Source organism: Vanellus vanellus, assembly GCF_965231255.1.
Source record: "Vanellus vanellus genome assembly, chromosome: 4".
Taxonomy (NCBI): Eukaryota; Metazoa; Chordata; class Aves; order Charadriiformes; family Charadriidae; genus Vanellus; species Vanellus vanellus.
The window spans coordinates 187,338-202,646 of record NC_138909.1 but is presented as its reverse complement, the minus strand read 5'-3'; the positions used below and the strand labels follow the sequence as shown (position 1 = coordinate 202,646).

Here is a 15,309-nt window from a genome sequence, read left to right as displayed (position 1 = left end):
ACGTCTGATCTCACCAAGAATTATTTTATCACAAGCGGTTATAGAAAAACAGTGGAGATGCGGAACTACGCAACCACAGTACCACACGTAGAAAGGCACAGCAGAAACGCCTGATCAGCCAGGTAAGACACGTATGGCAACACTGACCCTTTCTGCCCACAAAAGAACTGCAATTCAGTACAAAGAAAATAAAGCACCTGTAATTGTCAAGCATCTTACCGTATGCGACTACGTTTCTGGAAACTTGGCAGAACTTGGAATCGGGATGTTATTAACAATGGAGAAACTTACATATGAGAATAAAGACACTTATCAAGAGGCCACACCGGATAGGCCAACAAAGTAGATTTAACAAGATATCCTGATGCACTTCCAACCTTTCCCCTACGAAGCTCAGTGATTTATCTACAAAGCCAAATGATTTAACTGTGAAAACTGTGCCCCAAAGTTGTGGTTCTCCAACAAAACTCTTACTGCCGATGCTGAGAAACACCATCCACCTCTTAACCCTTTTTCACTCTTTGCCTCACAGCCCAGTCCTTCATTTCTAACCAGGTAAGGTGAGGTATAAAGAGCTACTGCCCATGTCCCCGCACACCCCTTTTCCTGTTTGACGGCACTGCCTTCAGCAGTGCTGGGGAGCTCCTGGGACACTTCCACGCATCCCAACAACATCGCTGAAGTGCACAGATGGATCGGGGTCACGGCAGCCAAGATATGCTAGTCACTTGCCAAGAAGAGACAATTTTTGAAGTGCATTTCATGAGAATACATTAACATTTTACTCACAGGTGCAACAGTACAGGTCAGATAATCTCTATTTCCAGTACAACACACAATTTGCTGTAACAACCAAACGGAAAATCGGCTTTTGGGTGAAGCAACAACAGAGAAATAATCTTTTAAGAAACGGCTTCCACCCCACACCTGGCCCCATAGCCCGGCCAACTTTCCCTGCTGCCTCCCACCACCCCACAAGGAGCCAAATGTCAGGGCACCACTCATCTGATTCACGCTCTTCCACCGGACCCGTTCTCTACGTCTGCTCCAGTAGAAGCACCACTCTTAGCTTTCCCTGTAAACTAAATAAGGTCCTCTGTATTTGCTGCTTTTAAAGACACATTAATAGCTCCGCAGGTTGAATCAGTTCCCACAGGACCCAGCCAGTGCTTTGATGTAACGCACGTTGAAGACTCCTCGTTGCTCCCCTTCTTCCTTTGCTTTCTCACCAAAAACCAGCTGCTTTAGACAGAGAGGTGTTGCACCGGGGCGGAGAAGACGGGATGGAGGAGAAGGGGGTGAGAAACAGGAGCGACAGCCAGCGGCTGCTCCCAGTTTCCTCAACGCAACTGGCAAAAACTGCTGGCAGTAGGGCTGGAGCGGCGGCTGATGCACACAAATACTTGGCAAACGCAGGTTCCAGCGGAACGGGGAGAGCCAGCACACACCTGCTCGCTCCACCTCACAAACGCTCCCCTTTCCGCGTCCAATTCTTCTGAGGAGGGAAAAAAATTACTTCTAAAGCAAAAACATTTAAGGCAGCACGCTCAAATGAGGCGCTCCTATCTTTTTTATGCTTGGCTGCCTGACCCTTCTCCACTTCAATTACTTGGCTGCTATTACGCAAAAATGAGCAGGAAGCCAGAAGTTACGCACCTGTGTTTGCCCCTGCACGCAATGTCCCCTAAAGCCCTACTCTGCGGTAGCACTGCTCAGCCTCAACCGACCGTCCCAAAGAACTCGGGACAACACAGGGGTCAGGCACGGTTTTACAGCTGAGAACAAAAACATCAACTATTACCGAAAACGTAACATTTCTGACAGCTGCTGCTATGCAGCCCGGTGCCGTGTGTTTGGGGAGAGAATAAGCAAGGTCGGCAGCCAGCAGCCCTACAGCCAAACACAACAACCAAGCCCAATCCGGCACCACACTTGGCTTATGCCCTGTACCGTTTGCAGCATGGAGGCTTTACACGCTTCCTAGTGCGGGTCACAGCGTCAAGAGGAACCTTCTTCTCGCATTTCGGAAGATCTGCTTCCCTGTAGAAGCTGTCACAAGGCTAGGTCTTACCTGCTCTGATTTACCGTTATTAAAAAAGCAGCTCCCACTTCATCAGAACCCGACTTTTCAACAGGTTTATGATAATCTCTGGTTTTGCCCTGTGCTTACCAGCTATTCTGCAGAGAGCCGAAAGTCTGCAGTAATAACTTCCCAGATTGGAGGAACCGGTGAGCAGTACGTATACACCATTACACAGATTTGACAGTTTAGTTTCTGAAGCAGTGATTATCAGCTGTACATCCACAGATTAACCTTACCAAACTTACCATCTTACGTAAAAACAAAAAAGCAGAGCTGGAGTTCCAAAGGACTATCAAGCTGACCCTCCAATTTGATGACATTAAAACTTTGCAAGAGACACCTGACAGATTATCTGTGTCCAGACAGTTCAGTGGAGACTTGCTACTAGTCGACTCCAACGGGCAGCAATAAACAAAACATCGGGCACACCAGAGCCTTATCATGTAAAGGCTCGAAGAGAAATTGAGACAGTATCAGAGAAATTAAAAGCAAATGTGGCTGTGCTGCGGGAAGGCTGGTGAGTACGGACAGAAAGTCATGGGCAGCGCGGCAGCACCCCGGCACCCAGGGAAAATGCCCGGCTCAGGTCTGCCAAGAAGCTCCCAGCCCCCAAAGAACCATCCTAAATGGCAGATGCACCCAGCGGACACTTCTACAGGGTCCCAGCGGCACGTGCCCGGCAAAGCCATCCCCCGCCTGCTGCTTAGGCTGCTCGCAGCATTGGGGTTTTGGGGGAGAGGAGAGGGAACAGCCCGTTTAGTCTGGATCCACCTGAAAACTCACTAGCGAGCAAAGACCAGAGGCAGAACCACCACCACACAGCCTCTCAGCGTTTCGGGGCGCTCAGGTTAGGCGGTTACACTCGGTTACAGAACCGTAGCGCCATTTTCTCTGCGTGCCGGTACCAGGGCAGAGCTTAGATGCACATGTCTGCCTTTTTTTACCAGCTGGCATTCCTTGAGCTGTTGGTTTTCCTTTGAGCTTCATTAAACAAACATTTTGTTTCTGGAAGAATTCTTACTTCTAAATTACTAACACGTTGCCTCAACTTTCACCTGCGTGCAGTTGTTTGGCTGTGAATCTGATGATTAAGAGATTTCTTGAAGACTAGCGATGGAGAGGGAGATGAAGAGGTCTCTGCAGAGAGCAAGAAAGAAACGGGCTTTAGCCCAAACTTAAGTAAGCCTTGAATAACATCAGCAAGCGCCTCCTAAGCAAGACCAGGCTGAGCATCAACCAAGCGTTGTGAACATTTCACTGGACCTTATTTACCTGCAGATTCCATCTTCCGTTGTTCCTAACAATTTTATTTCTCAGGAGCTCGCCGATGCTTTTATCGAGACGACCTCCTTTCATAACCATCTCAGTGGAGAAGATTCAAGCTGTCAGCACTAATTAAAATTATACACACTGATGCACCGATTTACTGGTGAATTGATTTTATTTTTATTGGTACTACTAAGAAAAAAATAAACCACTAACATATGGGATAAAAAAAATAAACACAGCAGTGAAACAGTGCTGTGTACTGAAAAACCCAAACCCTAACCTTTAAAAAGGAGCTCTCACCTCCACTCTGCCAAGGAAAGCAAACACTTTCTCGAGTCAGGAAAGTCGCCGGCGGAAGGCTAACTACAGTCCTTGGATGCACAGAAACCACCCCAGCAGCACCTGGGGATTTATAAATTTGATGTTAAATGTACCAGCAAAGGTATTATGAAGTTTATTGTCTGGAGAGCTGGAAGCCATCCCTTTCTCTTGTCTGCTGTTCTCTTTTGTACAATAGAACAGATTTTTTTCCATCTTTCTGCCAAAAAAAGTACTCTACGAAACTGCAATTATATCTGAAGGGTGGGAATTGGGAGGGGAGACTGCATCATCGTGTTTATGATAGGAAAAAAACAAATGAATAATTCAAATTGGTAATAATAGATCTTGATTACCTCCTTTTCCTCTTGGCTTCTGGCACAAATGCTTTTAGAGCTATTTTAACTCTCAGCATAAGGAACGGGCAGCGCTGGCTTAAACCAAACCCTTTGTAGACAGGTGCTACAGGACATCTCCTAGTGACTTCACTTCCAACATGCCCAAACGTTTTTGCTATTTCACTCTCTGGCCTTTCTCATACAGGCCATGGCCCATCCTGCCACCACAGAGCTGAAGGGTACCGCTGTGCCGAGGGTCTGCAACCACAGCTTCCTCCCGGCACTTCCTGCAACACCTCCCCGGTACCTGCAACAAGGCACACGCCGCCCGCTCCCCTGGGACACCGAGGCCGTCCCCACCGCGGAAGGATGGCTGGTGGCTGCAGGGGCTGCCGCGGGCAGCTACGGTGGTGCTGACCCCGATGGTGGCCCAGCTGTGGTACCCCGCGAGCCCACGGTGGGGCGGCCACATGGCCCGGGCACGCCAGCGAAGGTTGGGTGTCTCCAACAAACGAGAAGATCTCCCCTGCCACCTAACCTTGGCATACCACCTATGCCGAAAATGGCACACGCCACTGCTCTGCAGGCCCCATGATCTGCGGGAAATTACAGGACATTACTCGGAATCCACCTCAGTAAAACAAAATTCATTTTCCGGATGATAGCAAAGCCTCTCTCGTCCTAACATAGAGAGAGGATCACAGCCCAAGCGTGAGGGTGGGAGCGTAACTAACACCACGAGACTGCAACACACAGAACACGCAGAGGTATTTAACTGGAGATATTTAACACCCAAAGAAATTACCACTAATGCAGCGCGCAGTAGCAACGGGGTGAAACGCAGCCACCCAAGGGCCGAGTCACTGCCAGAGCACGCGATGCTGAGGACCGTGTCACTGGTGGCTTGGACCGTTTGAAATGTTGGCTGTAGTGTTGAGTCAGGTGTGGGCTGCTCAGCGCCAGCCAAATCCACCAGAGCTCTGGAAAGTGTTCCAGAGAAGCACATGAGCAACTCAAATGTGTGTGTTTTGTTTTTTTTTTTTTTAAATTATTTGTTCCGTAGAGTTTCAAATATCAGGTAGTAAGTATAGTTGTTACAGTTCCTTGTTCATTTTATTAAACAATGAAACGGATCGCATGAAGGTCCTTAGAAAGGCATTTCTTGTAGGTTCAGTTATGTAACCAATAATAAAAAATTTTATATCAGATTTTACAAGTGTTGGTATAGCCCGAAATGTCCAAATAGTTAAAAGTTTCCTCTTCTCTTTCTGTATAGTTCCTAATCTAATCCCTCGATGTCAGGAATGGTTCTTTTTTAACACAGACACACAGGCAGTCAAGAAATGTTTAAAATGAAGTGGTGCGAGTAACGCAAATTGGGCACAGGGAGGTGCTCCCCTCTCTGGCGCTCGGCGCCCACCCTGCCCCCACAGGCAGCGCTGCGGCTTGCGGTGATCCGGACGTTTTCACACCCTTTGGGAGATGTGACACTTATACTGTACACCAAGTCACGAACAGAGATACAACAGCGTTTAAGTTCACTTGTATTTTACTCTTAGCCTGTTTAGGGTCTCTGCTCTCGTGTAATAAAATTGCAAACGGACAGAGAGTCTTCATACAAATGCTGTTGCGTAGTGCCTTTCGATGCCGCTATTTTAGGTTGGAAGGAAGTTAAACAATAGCCTGGTAACTGACTAAGCAGTCGAAATAAGCATCGAGGAGCGCTACCCCAAGTTGGAGCAGAGCTTTCCTTCTTTCTGCCTCAGTAACGCCTATCAGCGAAGCCCCAAAAAGCATGCTGCCAGGAAAAGGTGTCTGAACTGGGAACGTGAGCAGGGGCTGGGGGGGTACCGAGAGCTCCTGGAAGGAGGGCACCCTGGAAGGAACAAGATACACTCGGCAATACAGTTTCATGAGTGAAACTTGGAGAAACCTAAAGTAAGAATTGTGTTCATGGAATGAAAAGCGGCACCCGGCGGTTCATGGTGTTAACATCACTAGGAGTTTCTGTGCCCAAACAAGTTCCTTGAGAAAACTGTCCCTTCTGTTTCTGCATTAGTGATGGTTCTGTTCACTGTTGGTTCCACCGAAGGGTGCTGTAGGGAGGGTGTTACTCATTAACGCTTCCGCCGACGTATGTGCAGGAAAAGCGTATCTCAAAGGGGAGAAGCCAATGTAGAAGCTAATATTCAACACAAATAGTTATGAAGCATTTGCTACCAGGTTGGTGACAATAATGTCAGGTTTGAAGAATCATTCCATGTTGTCTTTGCAGACACATTCTGCGCGGTCTTTGCGTACGTCGCTTAATCTTTGCAGGTCTCAGATTCCTGTTTGAAAAATGAGAAGAGTAACTTTCTCCTGTATTTTGCTGCTTCCCCCTGGCTTTTCCGTGTCTGAGGGTTTGGTTTCAAAGCTCACCGAGGCGGGAGGGTTGTACAGCACCGAGCGTGGTGACGTCCTGCTCTCTCCCCATGTGGTGCGGGTAATAATGAGAAACCCCAGTCAGAAGTGTACAGTGCCGAGCAGAGGTGACTGCAGGTAGCACGAGAGGGCCTTGTGAAGATAGAATGCTGCCTCGTAAATTGGCTTTCCCCCTAAAGCATCCCTCGGGGGGAGTGCTGAGGAACAGGCTGGGTGGTAGGAGTAGTTTTGGGCAGCGCAGGGCTGTTGGGGTCATGTGCGTGACGCTGGAGATGTATTGTATATCATTGGTAATCCTCTTGCTTTGTGAAGGACCCAATACAGATTTTAGGAATTAATTTCTTTTTAAAATTCATGTAAACAGCCATCTGTAGGTGACGGCAGGTTAAGCAATCCCCGTGAGATAGGAGTAGCATGCGGTGGGTGCTGCAGAAGTCCTCGCTGCTCCTGTCTGCCCGGAGATGTCCTCTGGGACAGAGCTGCGTGGCCTTCGGGCATTCCTGACCAGTCGCACCCCAAAATTTCAGCCTCTTTGTGCGTGGGGGAACTTCTGCAGAGTGGGATGCCGTGATCTTCTCCTGGGCCTTCTGCTGCGGTGGTGAGCTGGGGTGCGGAGGAGGGACGTGCTGCTGTGGCACGGGGAGGAAAGTCTCCTCTTGTCCCCAAAGACTGGCGAGGGGCCAACGCTCAGAGTGTTCCCAGAAGTGCTGCACTTTCCTGGTGAACGTGTGGCCGTATTCAGGTGAGGATTGTGTATCATTGGAACTTCTTAAAACCAATTCGGTGTACACTTATGTCTCCAGAAGCTTGCAATTCTTTCTTTACGTATGGTTTAATACAGTCAAACTGATTTTCCTTTTTTAAAGCAGTTCGATGCAAATGTGTGTCTGCAGAAGCTTGCAGCCGTTTAAGTCAGGTCAGTTCTGAACTGATTACGTTTGATGCTGAAATGAGCCTGGTTTAAGCCAGTCTTAAGAACATCATGTGACACTTTGTACTGTTTAACTGCCTGAGTTGAAAATGTCCCTTAGGGTAAAGGGTGCACTCCTCCTGCGCGGGCAAGCACCGAGGGGGGAAGAGGGATCTCCGAGCCCAGAGAGCGAGGGGGAGAATGCCCGTCCCAAAGGGCGAAGAACTGAACAAGACCAAGACTCAAATAAATAGCATACGCTTTCATGCTTTCAATAACTAACATACACGTTAAAGGCTTTGCGCCTTGATTTCCAAGTGGAAGGTCTACCAAATAGCTCTTTCTCCCTGCCTCGGGAAATACTTGCTGCGGTGCTGGGGAATGCTTCCAGATCCGGGGTTTTAGAATTCGGATCCGGAGATTTAGAATTCAGGCTCCTCGTTCTAACACTCATCTTCTGCGTTTATGAAGGTTGACCTTAGGATAGCCTGACCTGCTTGTGCTTCCTTTGCGGTTCAGATTTAACAGCGATACCTTCTGTTATTCTTCTTCCAGTAATAGTATATATTAAAACCGGGATTTGGGGGATGTTAAGAGTCCGATACAGAGGAGACACTCTTGTTTTGTTTCTGCACTCGTGTGTCCAATGAACTTTTTATTTGTACTTTTAGGCAATTAGGGACATTGTTGTGAGGGTAAAATGATGATCTATTTCTAAAACTGTTTTGCTAAATGAACAAATATTTTACTCGTTTCTCAGAAACAACTCGAGAATAATTTTGCTAGTTTTTTTTTTTTTCTGGGGGGTGGTGGGGTGTGTTTTCTGTCCCACCCCTCTCTCCATTACAAAGAAGCAACCCTTAATGGTCAGCTCTGCTCCAAGGGATTTTGCTTCCGTGTCGCTTCAATAATGATGTGTTGCACTAATGTTTTATTCAGGCATAATGTTGTTGTTGATGGTTTTTCTCGTGGGCCATAGGAAAATGAATTTATTTTAGTCAAATCCATTTTTTTTTTCCCCATTCTGTGGGTGTTGAAGCATCTTCTATAGCGCAGGGGAGGCTTTGTCGCTGAGGATAGCCCACAGAAAATATGGACCTATCAGGTGATGCTGTTCTCACCGGGCGTCTTCCAGAAGTTAGGCTTGTTGAAATAGAGCCCAAGCAGTCAACGCAGCACATAAGGCACAATAACACCTTTTTGGAGCTCTCTCGGGGGCTGTGAAGAGCTGCTGCCTTAGGCATGCGATGCACCTGCCATGTTCTAGGTCTGTGTTCTAACCTTCTGTGATTTTTGACCTAGACGGGGCCATCCAGTGAGACCTCGTGTTTTCCAGAAATGGCGCAGCTTGGTTTCAGGCGTGGCTCGGTGGCTTCTAATGCCGAAGTAGCGATATTTACTAAAAATGAAGTTTTATATGTCTTAGTGTTCTACAAGTGGGTCAGTGATTATTTTGCCGGCGATTGAAGGATGGGTAAAAAGTTTATTAAGGAAAGGTGGAGTTTCTTATTGGAACATAAGATATTATTGGATAAAAACAATCTTTCAGGCACCTGCACCCTTCTGGTTCAGAATAGGAGCCACAAATGTCAAGTGACGTCTGCCAGAATGGCTGTTAAACACGGATTTACTGTGGGTGTAGTATTGACCTCTGTCAGAGAAAGGAAGACTCTGGGAATCTAGAGTTCTTAACTGGACGGGAAACGGAAAATCTGATACTCGATTTCATATCTGACCTTTACATCTAATTAATCGAGGTGTTTTAATCCATATGTTACTCCTTCATTTTTTATTTTCACAGTGCAGCAGATGCACTTCTGAAACTGCTTCGAACAAATGTATTTCTGGATAACAGCTGGTAAAGTGGCCAGAGATGTTCCCGATAGCTCCACCTCAGAGCTGTAGATGCAGGTTTTTCACTCCGTTTAAGGACATTACCATGTATGTCTATGTTTAGAAACTTACTAAAGGGAAGTTGCCAGTTTTTGTGGCACTCTTGTTTTATCTACTTATATTGATAAGTGTTACTGCTTTTTATTGAAGGATTCGTATCGAGATAGTGGGGGGCCATAGTACCGCTGGGGTAGATGTGTGCTGAAGTCGCAGGCGCTGGTTTGCCTGGGGTTGCGCGAGAGCGCGCGTTCCAGTCCTGAAGAGCTCCCGGTGGAGCCGTGTCCGTGCAGGGTTTAGGAAGTCTCCGCTTCCTTCTGTGCGCGCGAAGGACAGCGGGGTGAGTGCGGTGACGCCGCAGGGGCAGCAGGGCTTTGGGTTAGGCTGAGACTTGTGGAAACCGTTCTAAAGACTCGCTTCTTTGTGGAAGGGTTTGCCCAATATTCAGTGCTTTTGTTCATCTGATGTGTGGTATGTTTTTAATGGCTGAGTTCTAGTGTGCTATGTTCAAAGGCTAACGAGTAAACTTTAGTGTATGTTATCCTTTCTTGTGATTTTTTTTTTTTTTCACCCCATTGCTTGTGATTTTTTTTTTTTTTTTTTTTTTTCCCCTGGAGCAAAATTGGGGTGTGTTTTTGCTTTCATGCATTGTACTTAAGCATACAGGAACTATATTGACCCTACCGCACCAAGCAGTCTAAGTATGTAGTAGTTCATCTGATTAGTTGCTGGCTGAAGAATAGGTGATAAATCTGTTGAAGTTTATATTGGCATGCTGTGAAAATTTGGTGTTCTTATGTAAACATGACTTTGGCCATAAATTTGGAGATATAAAATAAGCGCTTAGATTACTCTGGATGTATAATTGAAAATTAATTAGTAGAAGTCACCTTTTGATAAACTACTATTATATTGTACATCTGCAGTAGCTATGAATTTTGAAAAGTGGTTTAAGGGTTTGTAAAAGCAGAACGTGCAATAGACAAATTAGCTACGATGGGGTGAAGACTGTCTCCTTACTTGACCAAAGAGCGAACCCAAAGACTGTGGCAATAATAGTAATAATTATACCTCCTTTTTTTTTTTTTTTCCTAGGTCGCTAGCAAGTGTAGGAAAAGAACTGAAAGATAACTTCTTGCGGGCCCTGGCAGAAAGAGAGGAAGCCAATCGTACTGGAAAAATTTCTGTGAGTACCTGTGAGAACACAGTCTTAAAATCTTAAAAATGCATCTGAATAGGAAAACAAGTCTCTTACAGGAAAACTTCACGTGGAACATTTGAAAAAGATTATTTGCTCTAGGAGAGATTTCTTGAAACTGAGAAACTTGTTGATGTTAATTTGTTTTTTTAAATAAGCAAAGCATATGAAAACACTGCCCAGAAATCTGCGAAAGGTAAGTGACGAGCTGAAGGAGACAAGAGGAAAAACATCTCGTGAAGCGTATTTTGATTTCATAAATCGTTGTACATTCCTGCTTTTGCGAAATTCCTTCCCTTGTGCGATTTGAAGAGAGGAAGATGCAGCGGGATTTTTGGGGGAAGCTCTTGGAAACTCGTTAACATTGGTGCAGTGGAGTTTCCCTGCCGAGTTTTGGTGGGGTGCTTCATATGTTGGGTCTACCGTGGGAAAGCGTTAGGAGCGTGGCCACGTGCCTCCGGGCTCGACCAGCTGGGATGCGCTGGCTGGGCGCTGCGCCGGCCGCAGCCGTGCCGGACCGGGGTAAAGCCCTCTCGGGAGTCTCCTGCTGTGTCTGTCGCTCCCCCACCGCCGCGGAGGTGTGCTGGGGGACAGGGCGCTGACGTTTAAATGGCCGCTTGTCAGTGCAGCTACACCAGTATCCCTCAATTTAAGGGGAGGATGGTCCAATATCCTTGGCTTTTCAATAGCTTGAGTTTCACACAAAGAAGAGTTTGTGCCTGTACGCTGTACACGGGGGGAAGTTTTGAGTTGCGCGATTTAAGTTCAATCTGCTTCCATTTAAACCGCATAATGCAACTGCAAACGAGCCCAGAATGGTCATCCTGGACTTACTGCTGTGTTTGGGTCGATGGGTGCTGTCTCCGGCCTTCCTTATGGGCTAGCAGGAGCCTGCGGGTCTGTCCGTTAGGCTGCTTCTCATGGTAGAGAAAAACAGTAAAAGTACCTGCGGGGTGTTCTGGCAGTCAGAAGTGACGGTGATCTTACATCCCGGCTCTGCTTGCTTAGCAAGTTCATCAGGCACACGCTAATGAGGTTTTTTGCGTTCCTTCAACTCTCCTAATTGAAGTAAAAGCACAACTCCCTTCCCTCCCGTAATTCTAATTGGTATTTGTTCTTTTATGGCTAGCTAATTAATCGCTAGGATTTGCAGAGGAAATGCTGCCTGAAGTGCGGCTCCACGACATATGTGAGCAAGCTTTCTCATGAGGCTTCAAGCACCTCGTGGTTTCAGCTGCCTGACGGATATCCCGGGAACTGCGCTTCTTGTGGGATATTTAGCGACTTCTGTGGGAGAAATAGGACACAAAAGGTTACATGTACGGCAGAAATGAGGTAGGGTGGAACAACGCCGTGACGTTTTAGCCTTGAAAATGGAAGCGCTCTGTGACCTATTCCACATATTTACCACAATGTGTTTTTTTGGTTGTTGTTTTTTTGTTTGTTTTTTTTTTTTTTAAAAAGGGGCAAAAATAGCTCAATTGCTTATTGTAGCACCTTACTCTTGCGGTTCCCTTTCTGGCTGCAGTTTTCAGAGCATCCTATAAAGGAAATGTAATTCGTTCATTTTACAGGTGGGGGCACTACTGGTTTATGCAGAGCCGTTTCGGCGCAGGGCAGAGCGCCTGCTTTACCCCCCCAGGTATTTCTGGGGTTGGGTGCAGGCAGCAGGGCAGATTCCAGTCCCCTCGCTGCGCTGGGGGGCACTGGGAAGAGTTGAGGTCAGCGATAGGCATTGTGGTTTTGTGGACACTGAGCACACCAACTAGATCCAGTGAGTCTGGGAGCTCCCGGGAGCTTCTGCTTGAGATTCCCCTCGTTGGGTGAAACTCAACCCGGAGAAACCTGGACAGAAAAATGTAGAATTAGGTTCATATCCTTAAAATAGTAATAATAATAATAATAATAATAATAATAATAATAATAATATTTAAACTCTTTGGGTTTACCAAAGCAAAAGAGTTATTTTTGATGAATTTCCGTTGTTTTTTTTTTTCCTTTTTCTGATGCTATGAGGCATGTCTTCGTATGTTTGGAGCTCGTTTGGTTCCCCTCTCTGCTCTCGCTCCGTGTGTCTTCACACCGCTGCCGAGGGGCTGTGGAAACAGGCAGGCGGGAGCCACCGCAGCTGCGTTCGGCAGAGTTTGGGTTCAGAGAGCAGGGGGAAGGTTCGAGCGCTCTGCCTGGCGAGTTAGGTGAGGGGATCTCAAAAATGAAGGTAAACAAATTACGGGCTAGCCTTTAAAATTAAAATAAAAAATAAATATTAAGCGTCCCATCAAAATGAAGATGGCTGCTCTGGGTTCCCAGGGCCCTGCAGTGACACCGTTGCTGGGCCCCCAAAACAGCCTCCGGTTGCGTGTCAGAAGCTTCTGGAACAGAGTGTGTTATTGCAGCTCTTCAGTACACGCCTAGGTATAACGAAGGCCATCAAGTGCGCAATTTCAGCCTCAGCTCTGACTCTCCTGCAGTCTGCTGGTTTACGGGAGACCCCGTAATGTTTTCTTAATACTCCTCAGTGTGGGAACGCGTTTCAAAGGGTGACTCAGAACATAAACCTCTTGGCTGCAATCATAAATACACACAAAAGGCATTTTTCTGTTTTACTATTGCGCACCTGATGAACAAACAGAGAGAGAGAGAAGTTATTCCCTTACGAAACCATGTTTGGGTTTGGTGTTTTTTTTGTTTGTTTGTTTCGGGGTTTTTTTTGTTCCTTGGCAGTGCCACCTGTATTATTAGGAGAGCTATAGGCAATTCTGTGCATTGTCAGAGGCTGCACTTGGGTTCTGAGGCCGTGTATGCTGGTCGCTGGCAAGACCAGCCTACCCAAAGAAGGCACTGCTTGTTTGGAAAGGTTCAAGTGCTGCCACGGCAGGGTCCTGTCTGTGTCCAGCAAGTGGGACGCTTGCCTGGTTTCTGTGCTCCTCTGTGCCCCCTGTGGTACCTGGAACCTGCTCCCCCTTTCGAGGGGAAGGCCGTGCAAGCCATGGGGCTTGCTTGCGAGTCACACAGGTTGGACTGAAATACCTGAGAGACAGCAGGGAGTCGTTTTAGGACTTCCCGTCCTCCTCTGAATGGCACCAAGTGACTTGGGTCTGTCTGAGCCCATGAGCCAATGAAATCCTTGGCGTTCCTGACAAAAGACCGGTCAGTGTAGGACTAACTTTGCTCAGTCCGTCCACATAAGTCTGTGTAAAACTTGGTGGTCTACCTCAAACGTCACCGCACGCATATGTGACAGCACTGTCAGGATGATGTTCTCTGCTGCGGTGGTCCTCAGCACAGCAGGAGTTAGTGCTACTTGATGGGGTCGCCTGCGTCAGAGCTGGGCGTGGGGGTTACTGCAGAAACGGGAGATGGGAAAGAAAAGGATCTAAAGAACTTCTCAGAAGCTGAATGAGCATGATCTTGACAATGCTTTTTGTGGTACGTACTTTGCTCTAGTATCGCCCACAGCAAGGCTCAGCCCTTCATGTGAGGGACTTCTGCGCGTCGCAAGGACAGGGTGTTACCTCCAGGAGGTGTAGTGAGCGGTGTCGGTGCTGTCATCTGATGTTGCCGCTGGGAGCTCTGCTGGTATGTCTGGACCCTTAGAAATCAACCTCTGCCAGAAGATCCTATTTGTGCAAAAAAAAACCCAGCAGCAACAACAACAGAAAAAAAACTATACTGAAAACCAAACAAAAAACCACCACACAATATCAAAGACAACAAAAGTAGAACAAAACCAATCAAACAAAAACCAACAAGAAAACTAATGCAACAAAACAAAAAAGGAGGGTAAAATGTTTCCTACTCTTTTTCCCATAGTCTGGGAGGAAGAGGATTAAAAAACCATCCAGTCTCAAAACCTGCGCGTTACTGTGCCGGGAGGAGAAACTCTCCCAGCTGTGCCGGGTCACTCGGTGTGATGCCATGAGATGAGGTTGTCATTTCCTCTCCGTTTCTGATGGGCTTTTGCAGGTCATCCCTATGTCGAGTTGATCTGGGAGGTTAAATCTCTAAAAAGAACCTGTCGTGACAGAAGTGTTGCGTATATTTGCTTATTTACCAGTTCCATTCAAATACTTGATCCAGAAAAGTTTATGTGAGAAATAAGATGTGTGAGGTAGAGGATAGTTTTAGAACATGCGCGGGGGCTGCAGGGTAAGGTCACAACAGGCTGCTGGTGGGTTTTGGCGGTACTGGGGAATGCTCCATGCTCTCGTAAAGGAGAATTCACCTGAAATCCAACACAAGTCTTATGATCAGCTGAACTTGGCAGGCAGAGGTGTCCCGGCTTCTTTACCCAGGTGTATGTTTACCCTGCGTAGCCCTCACCTCTACTCTGGTATGCGCTCAGTGTCACTGGTTTATTCAAGGTGATAAAGGGCTTCGTGGATATCGCGGTTGGTATTTACAAAAGCCTCGGGAGATTACGCAATGCCGGGGAACACCTTTCTGTGTCGCCGAGCAAGGCGCTCGCTTGCGGCGTGAGTGCCCCAAGGCTGATGTGTTAGGAGAGGTTTGGGGCGGGGGACCCACCACGCTGACGGACCTGAATACACGGGTGCTCTGTAAGCTCGGGCTTGGATTCCATGGCCGTTGGAACAAGTTACAGTTAGGTTCTCGCGGGCGTCAGTGCCAGCATCAACAGTGTTTGAGCACTTCAGATAACTAGGCGGAATCTGTTGATGGAATTGAGGGACATTAGTAAGCTAAGGATTCCTCCCCCTGTCCACTGACCGGGGGGAGGAATGCTGCCACAAAAATAAAATAAATAATAATAATAAAAAAAAAAAGTCAAAAAACCAAACCCACCAACAAACCCCCTGATGTTCCTGATGTCCGTGGTGTGGGAGCTACAGCAGGAGACCAGGTGGAATTGGTGCCTGGC

General features: G+C 47.1%; 1 protein-coding gene across 1 annotated transcript in view; it reads left to right on the top strand.

The window, feature by feature from the left end:
- Positions 1-15,309, top strand: part of CFAP299 (cilia and flagella associated protein 299) — a gene marked incomplete at both ends in the record, with an annotated part of 197,648 nt that overhangs the window by 56,853 nt on the left and 125,486 nt on the right. Inside the window, one exon of the mRNA XM_082482428.1 lies at positions 10,328-10,418. Within this exon, the coding sequence (XP_082338554.1) occupies positions 10,328-10,418 (91 nt within the window). The remainder of the gene's footprint in view (positions 1-10,327; positions 10,419-15,309) is intronic.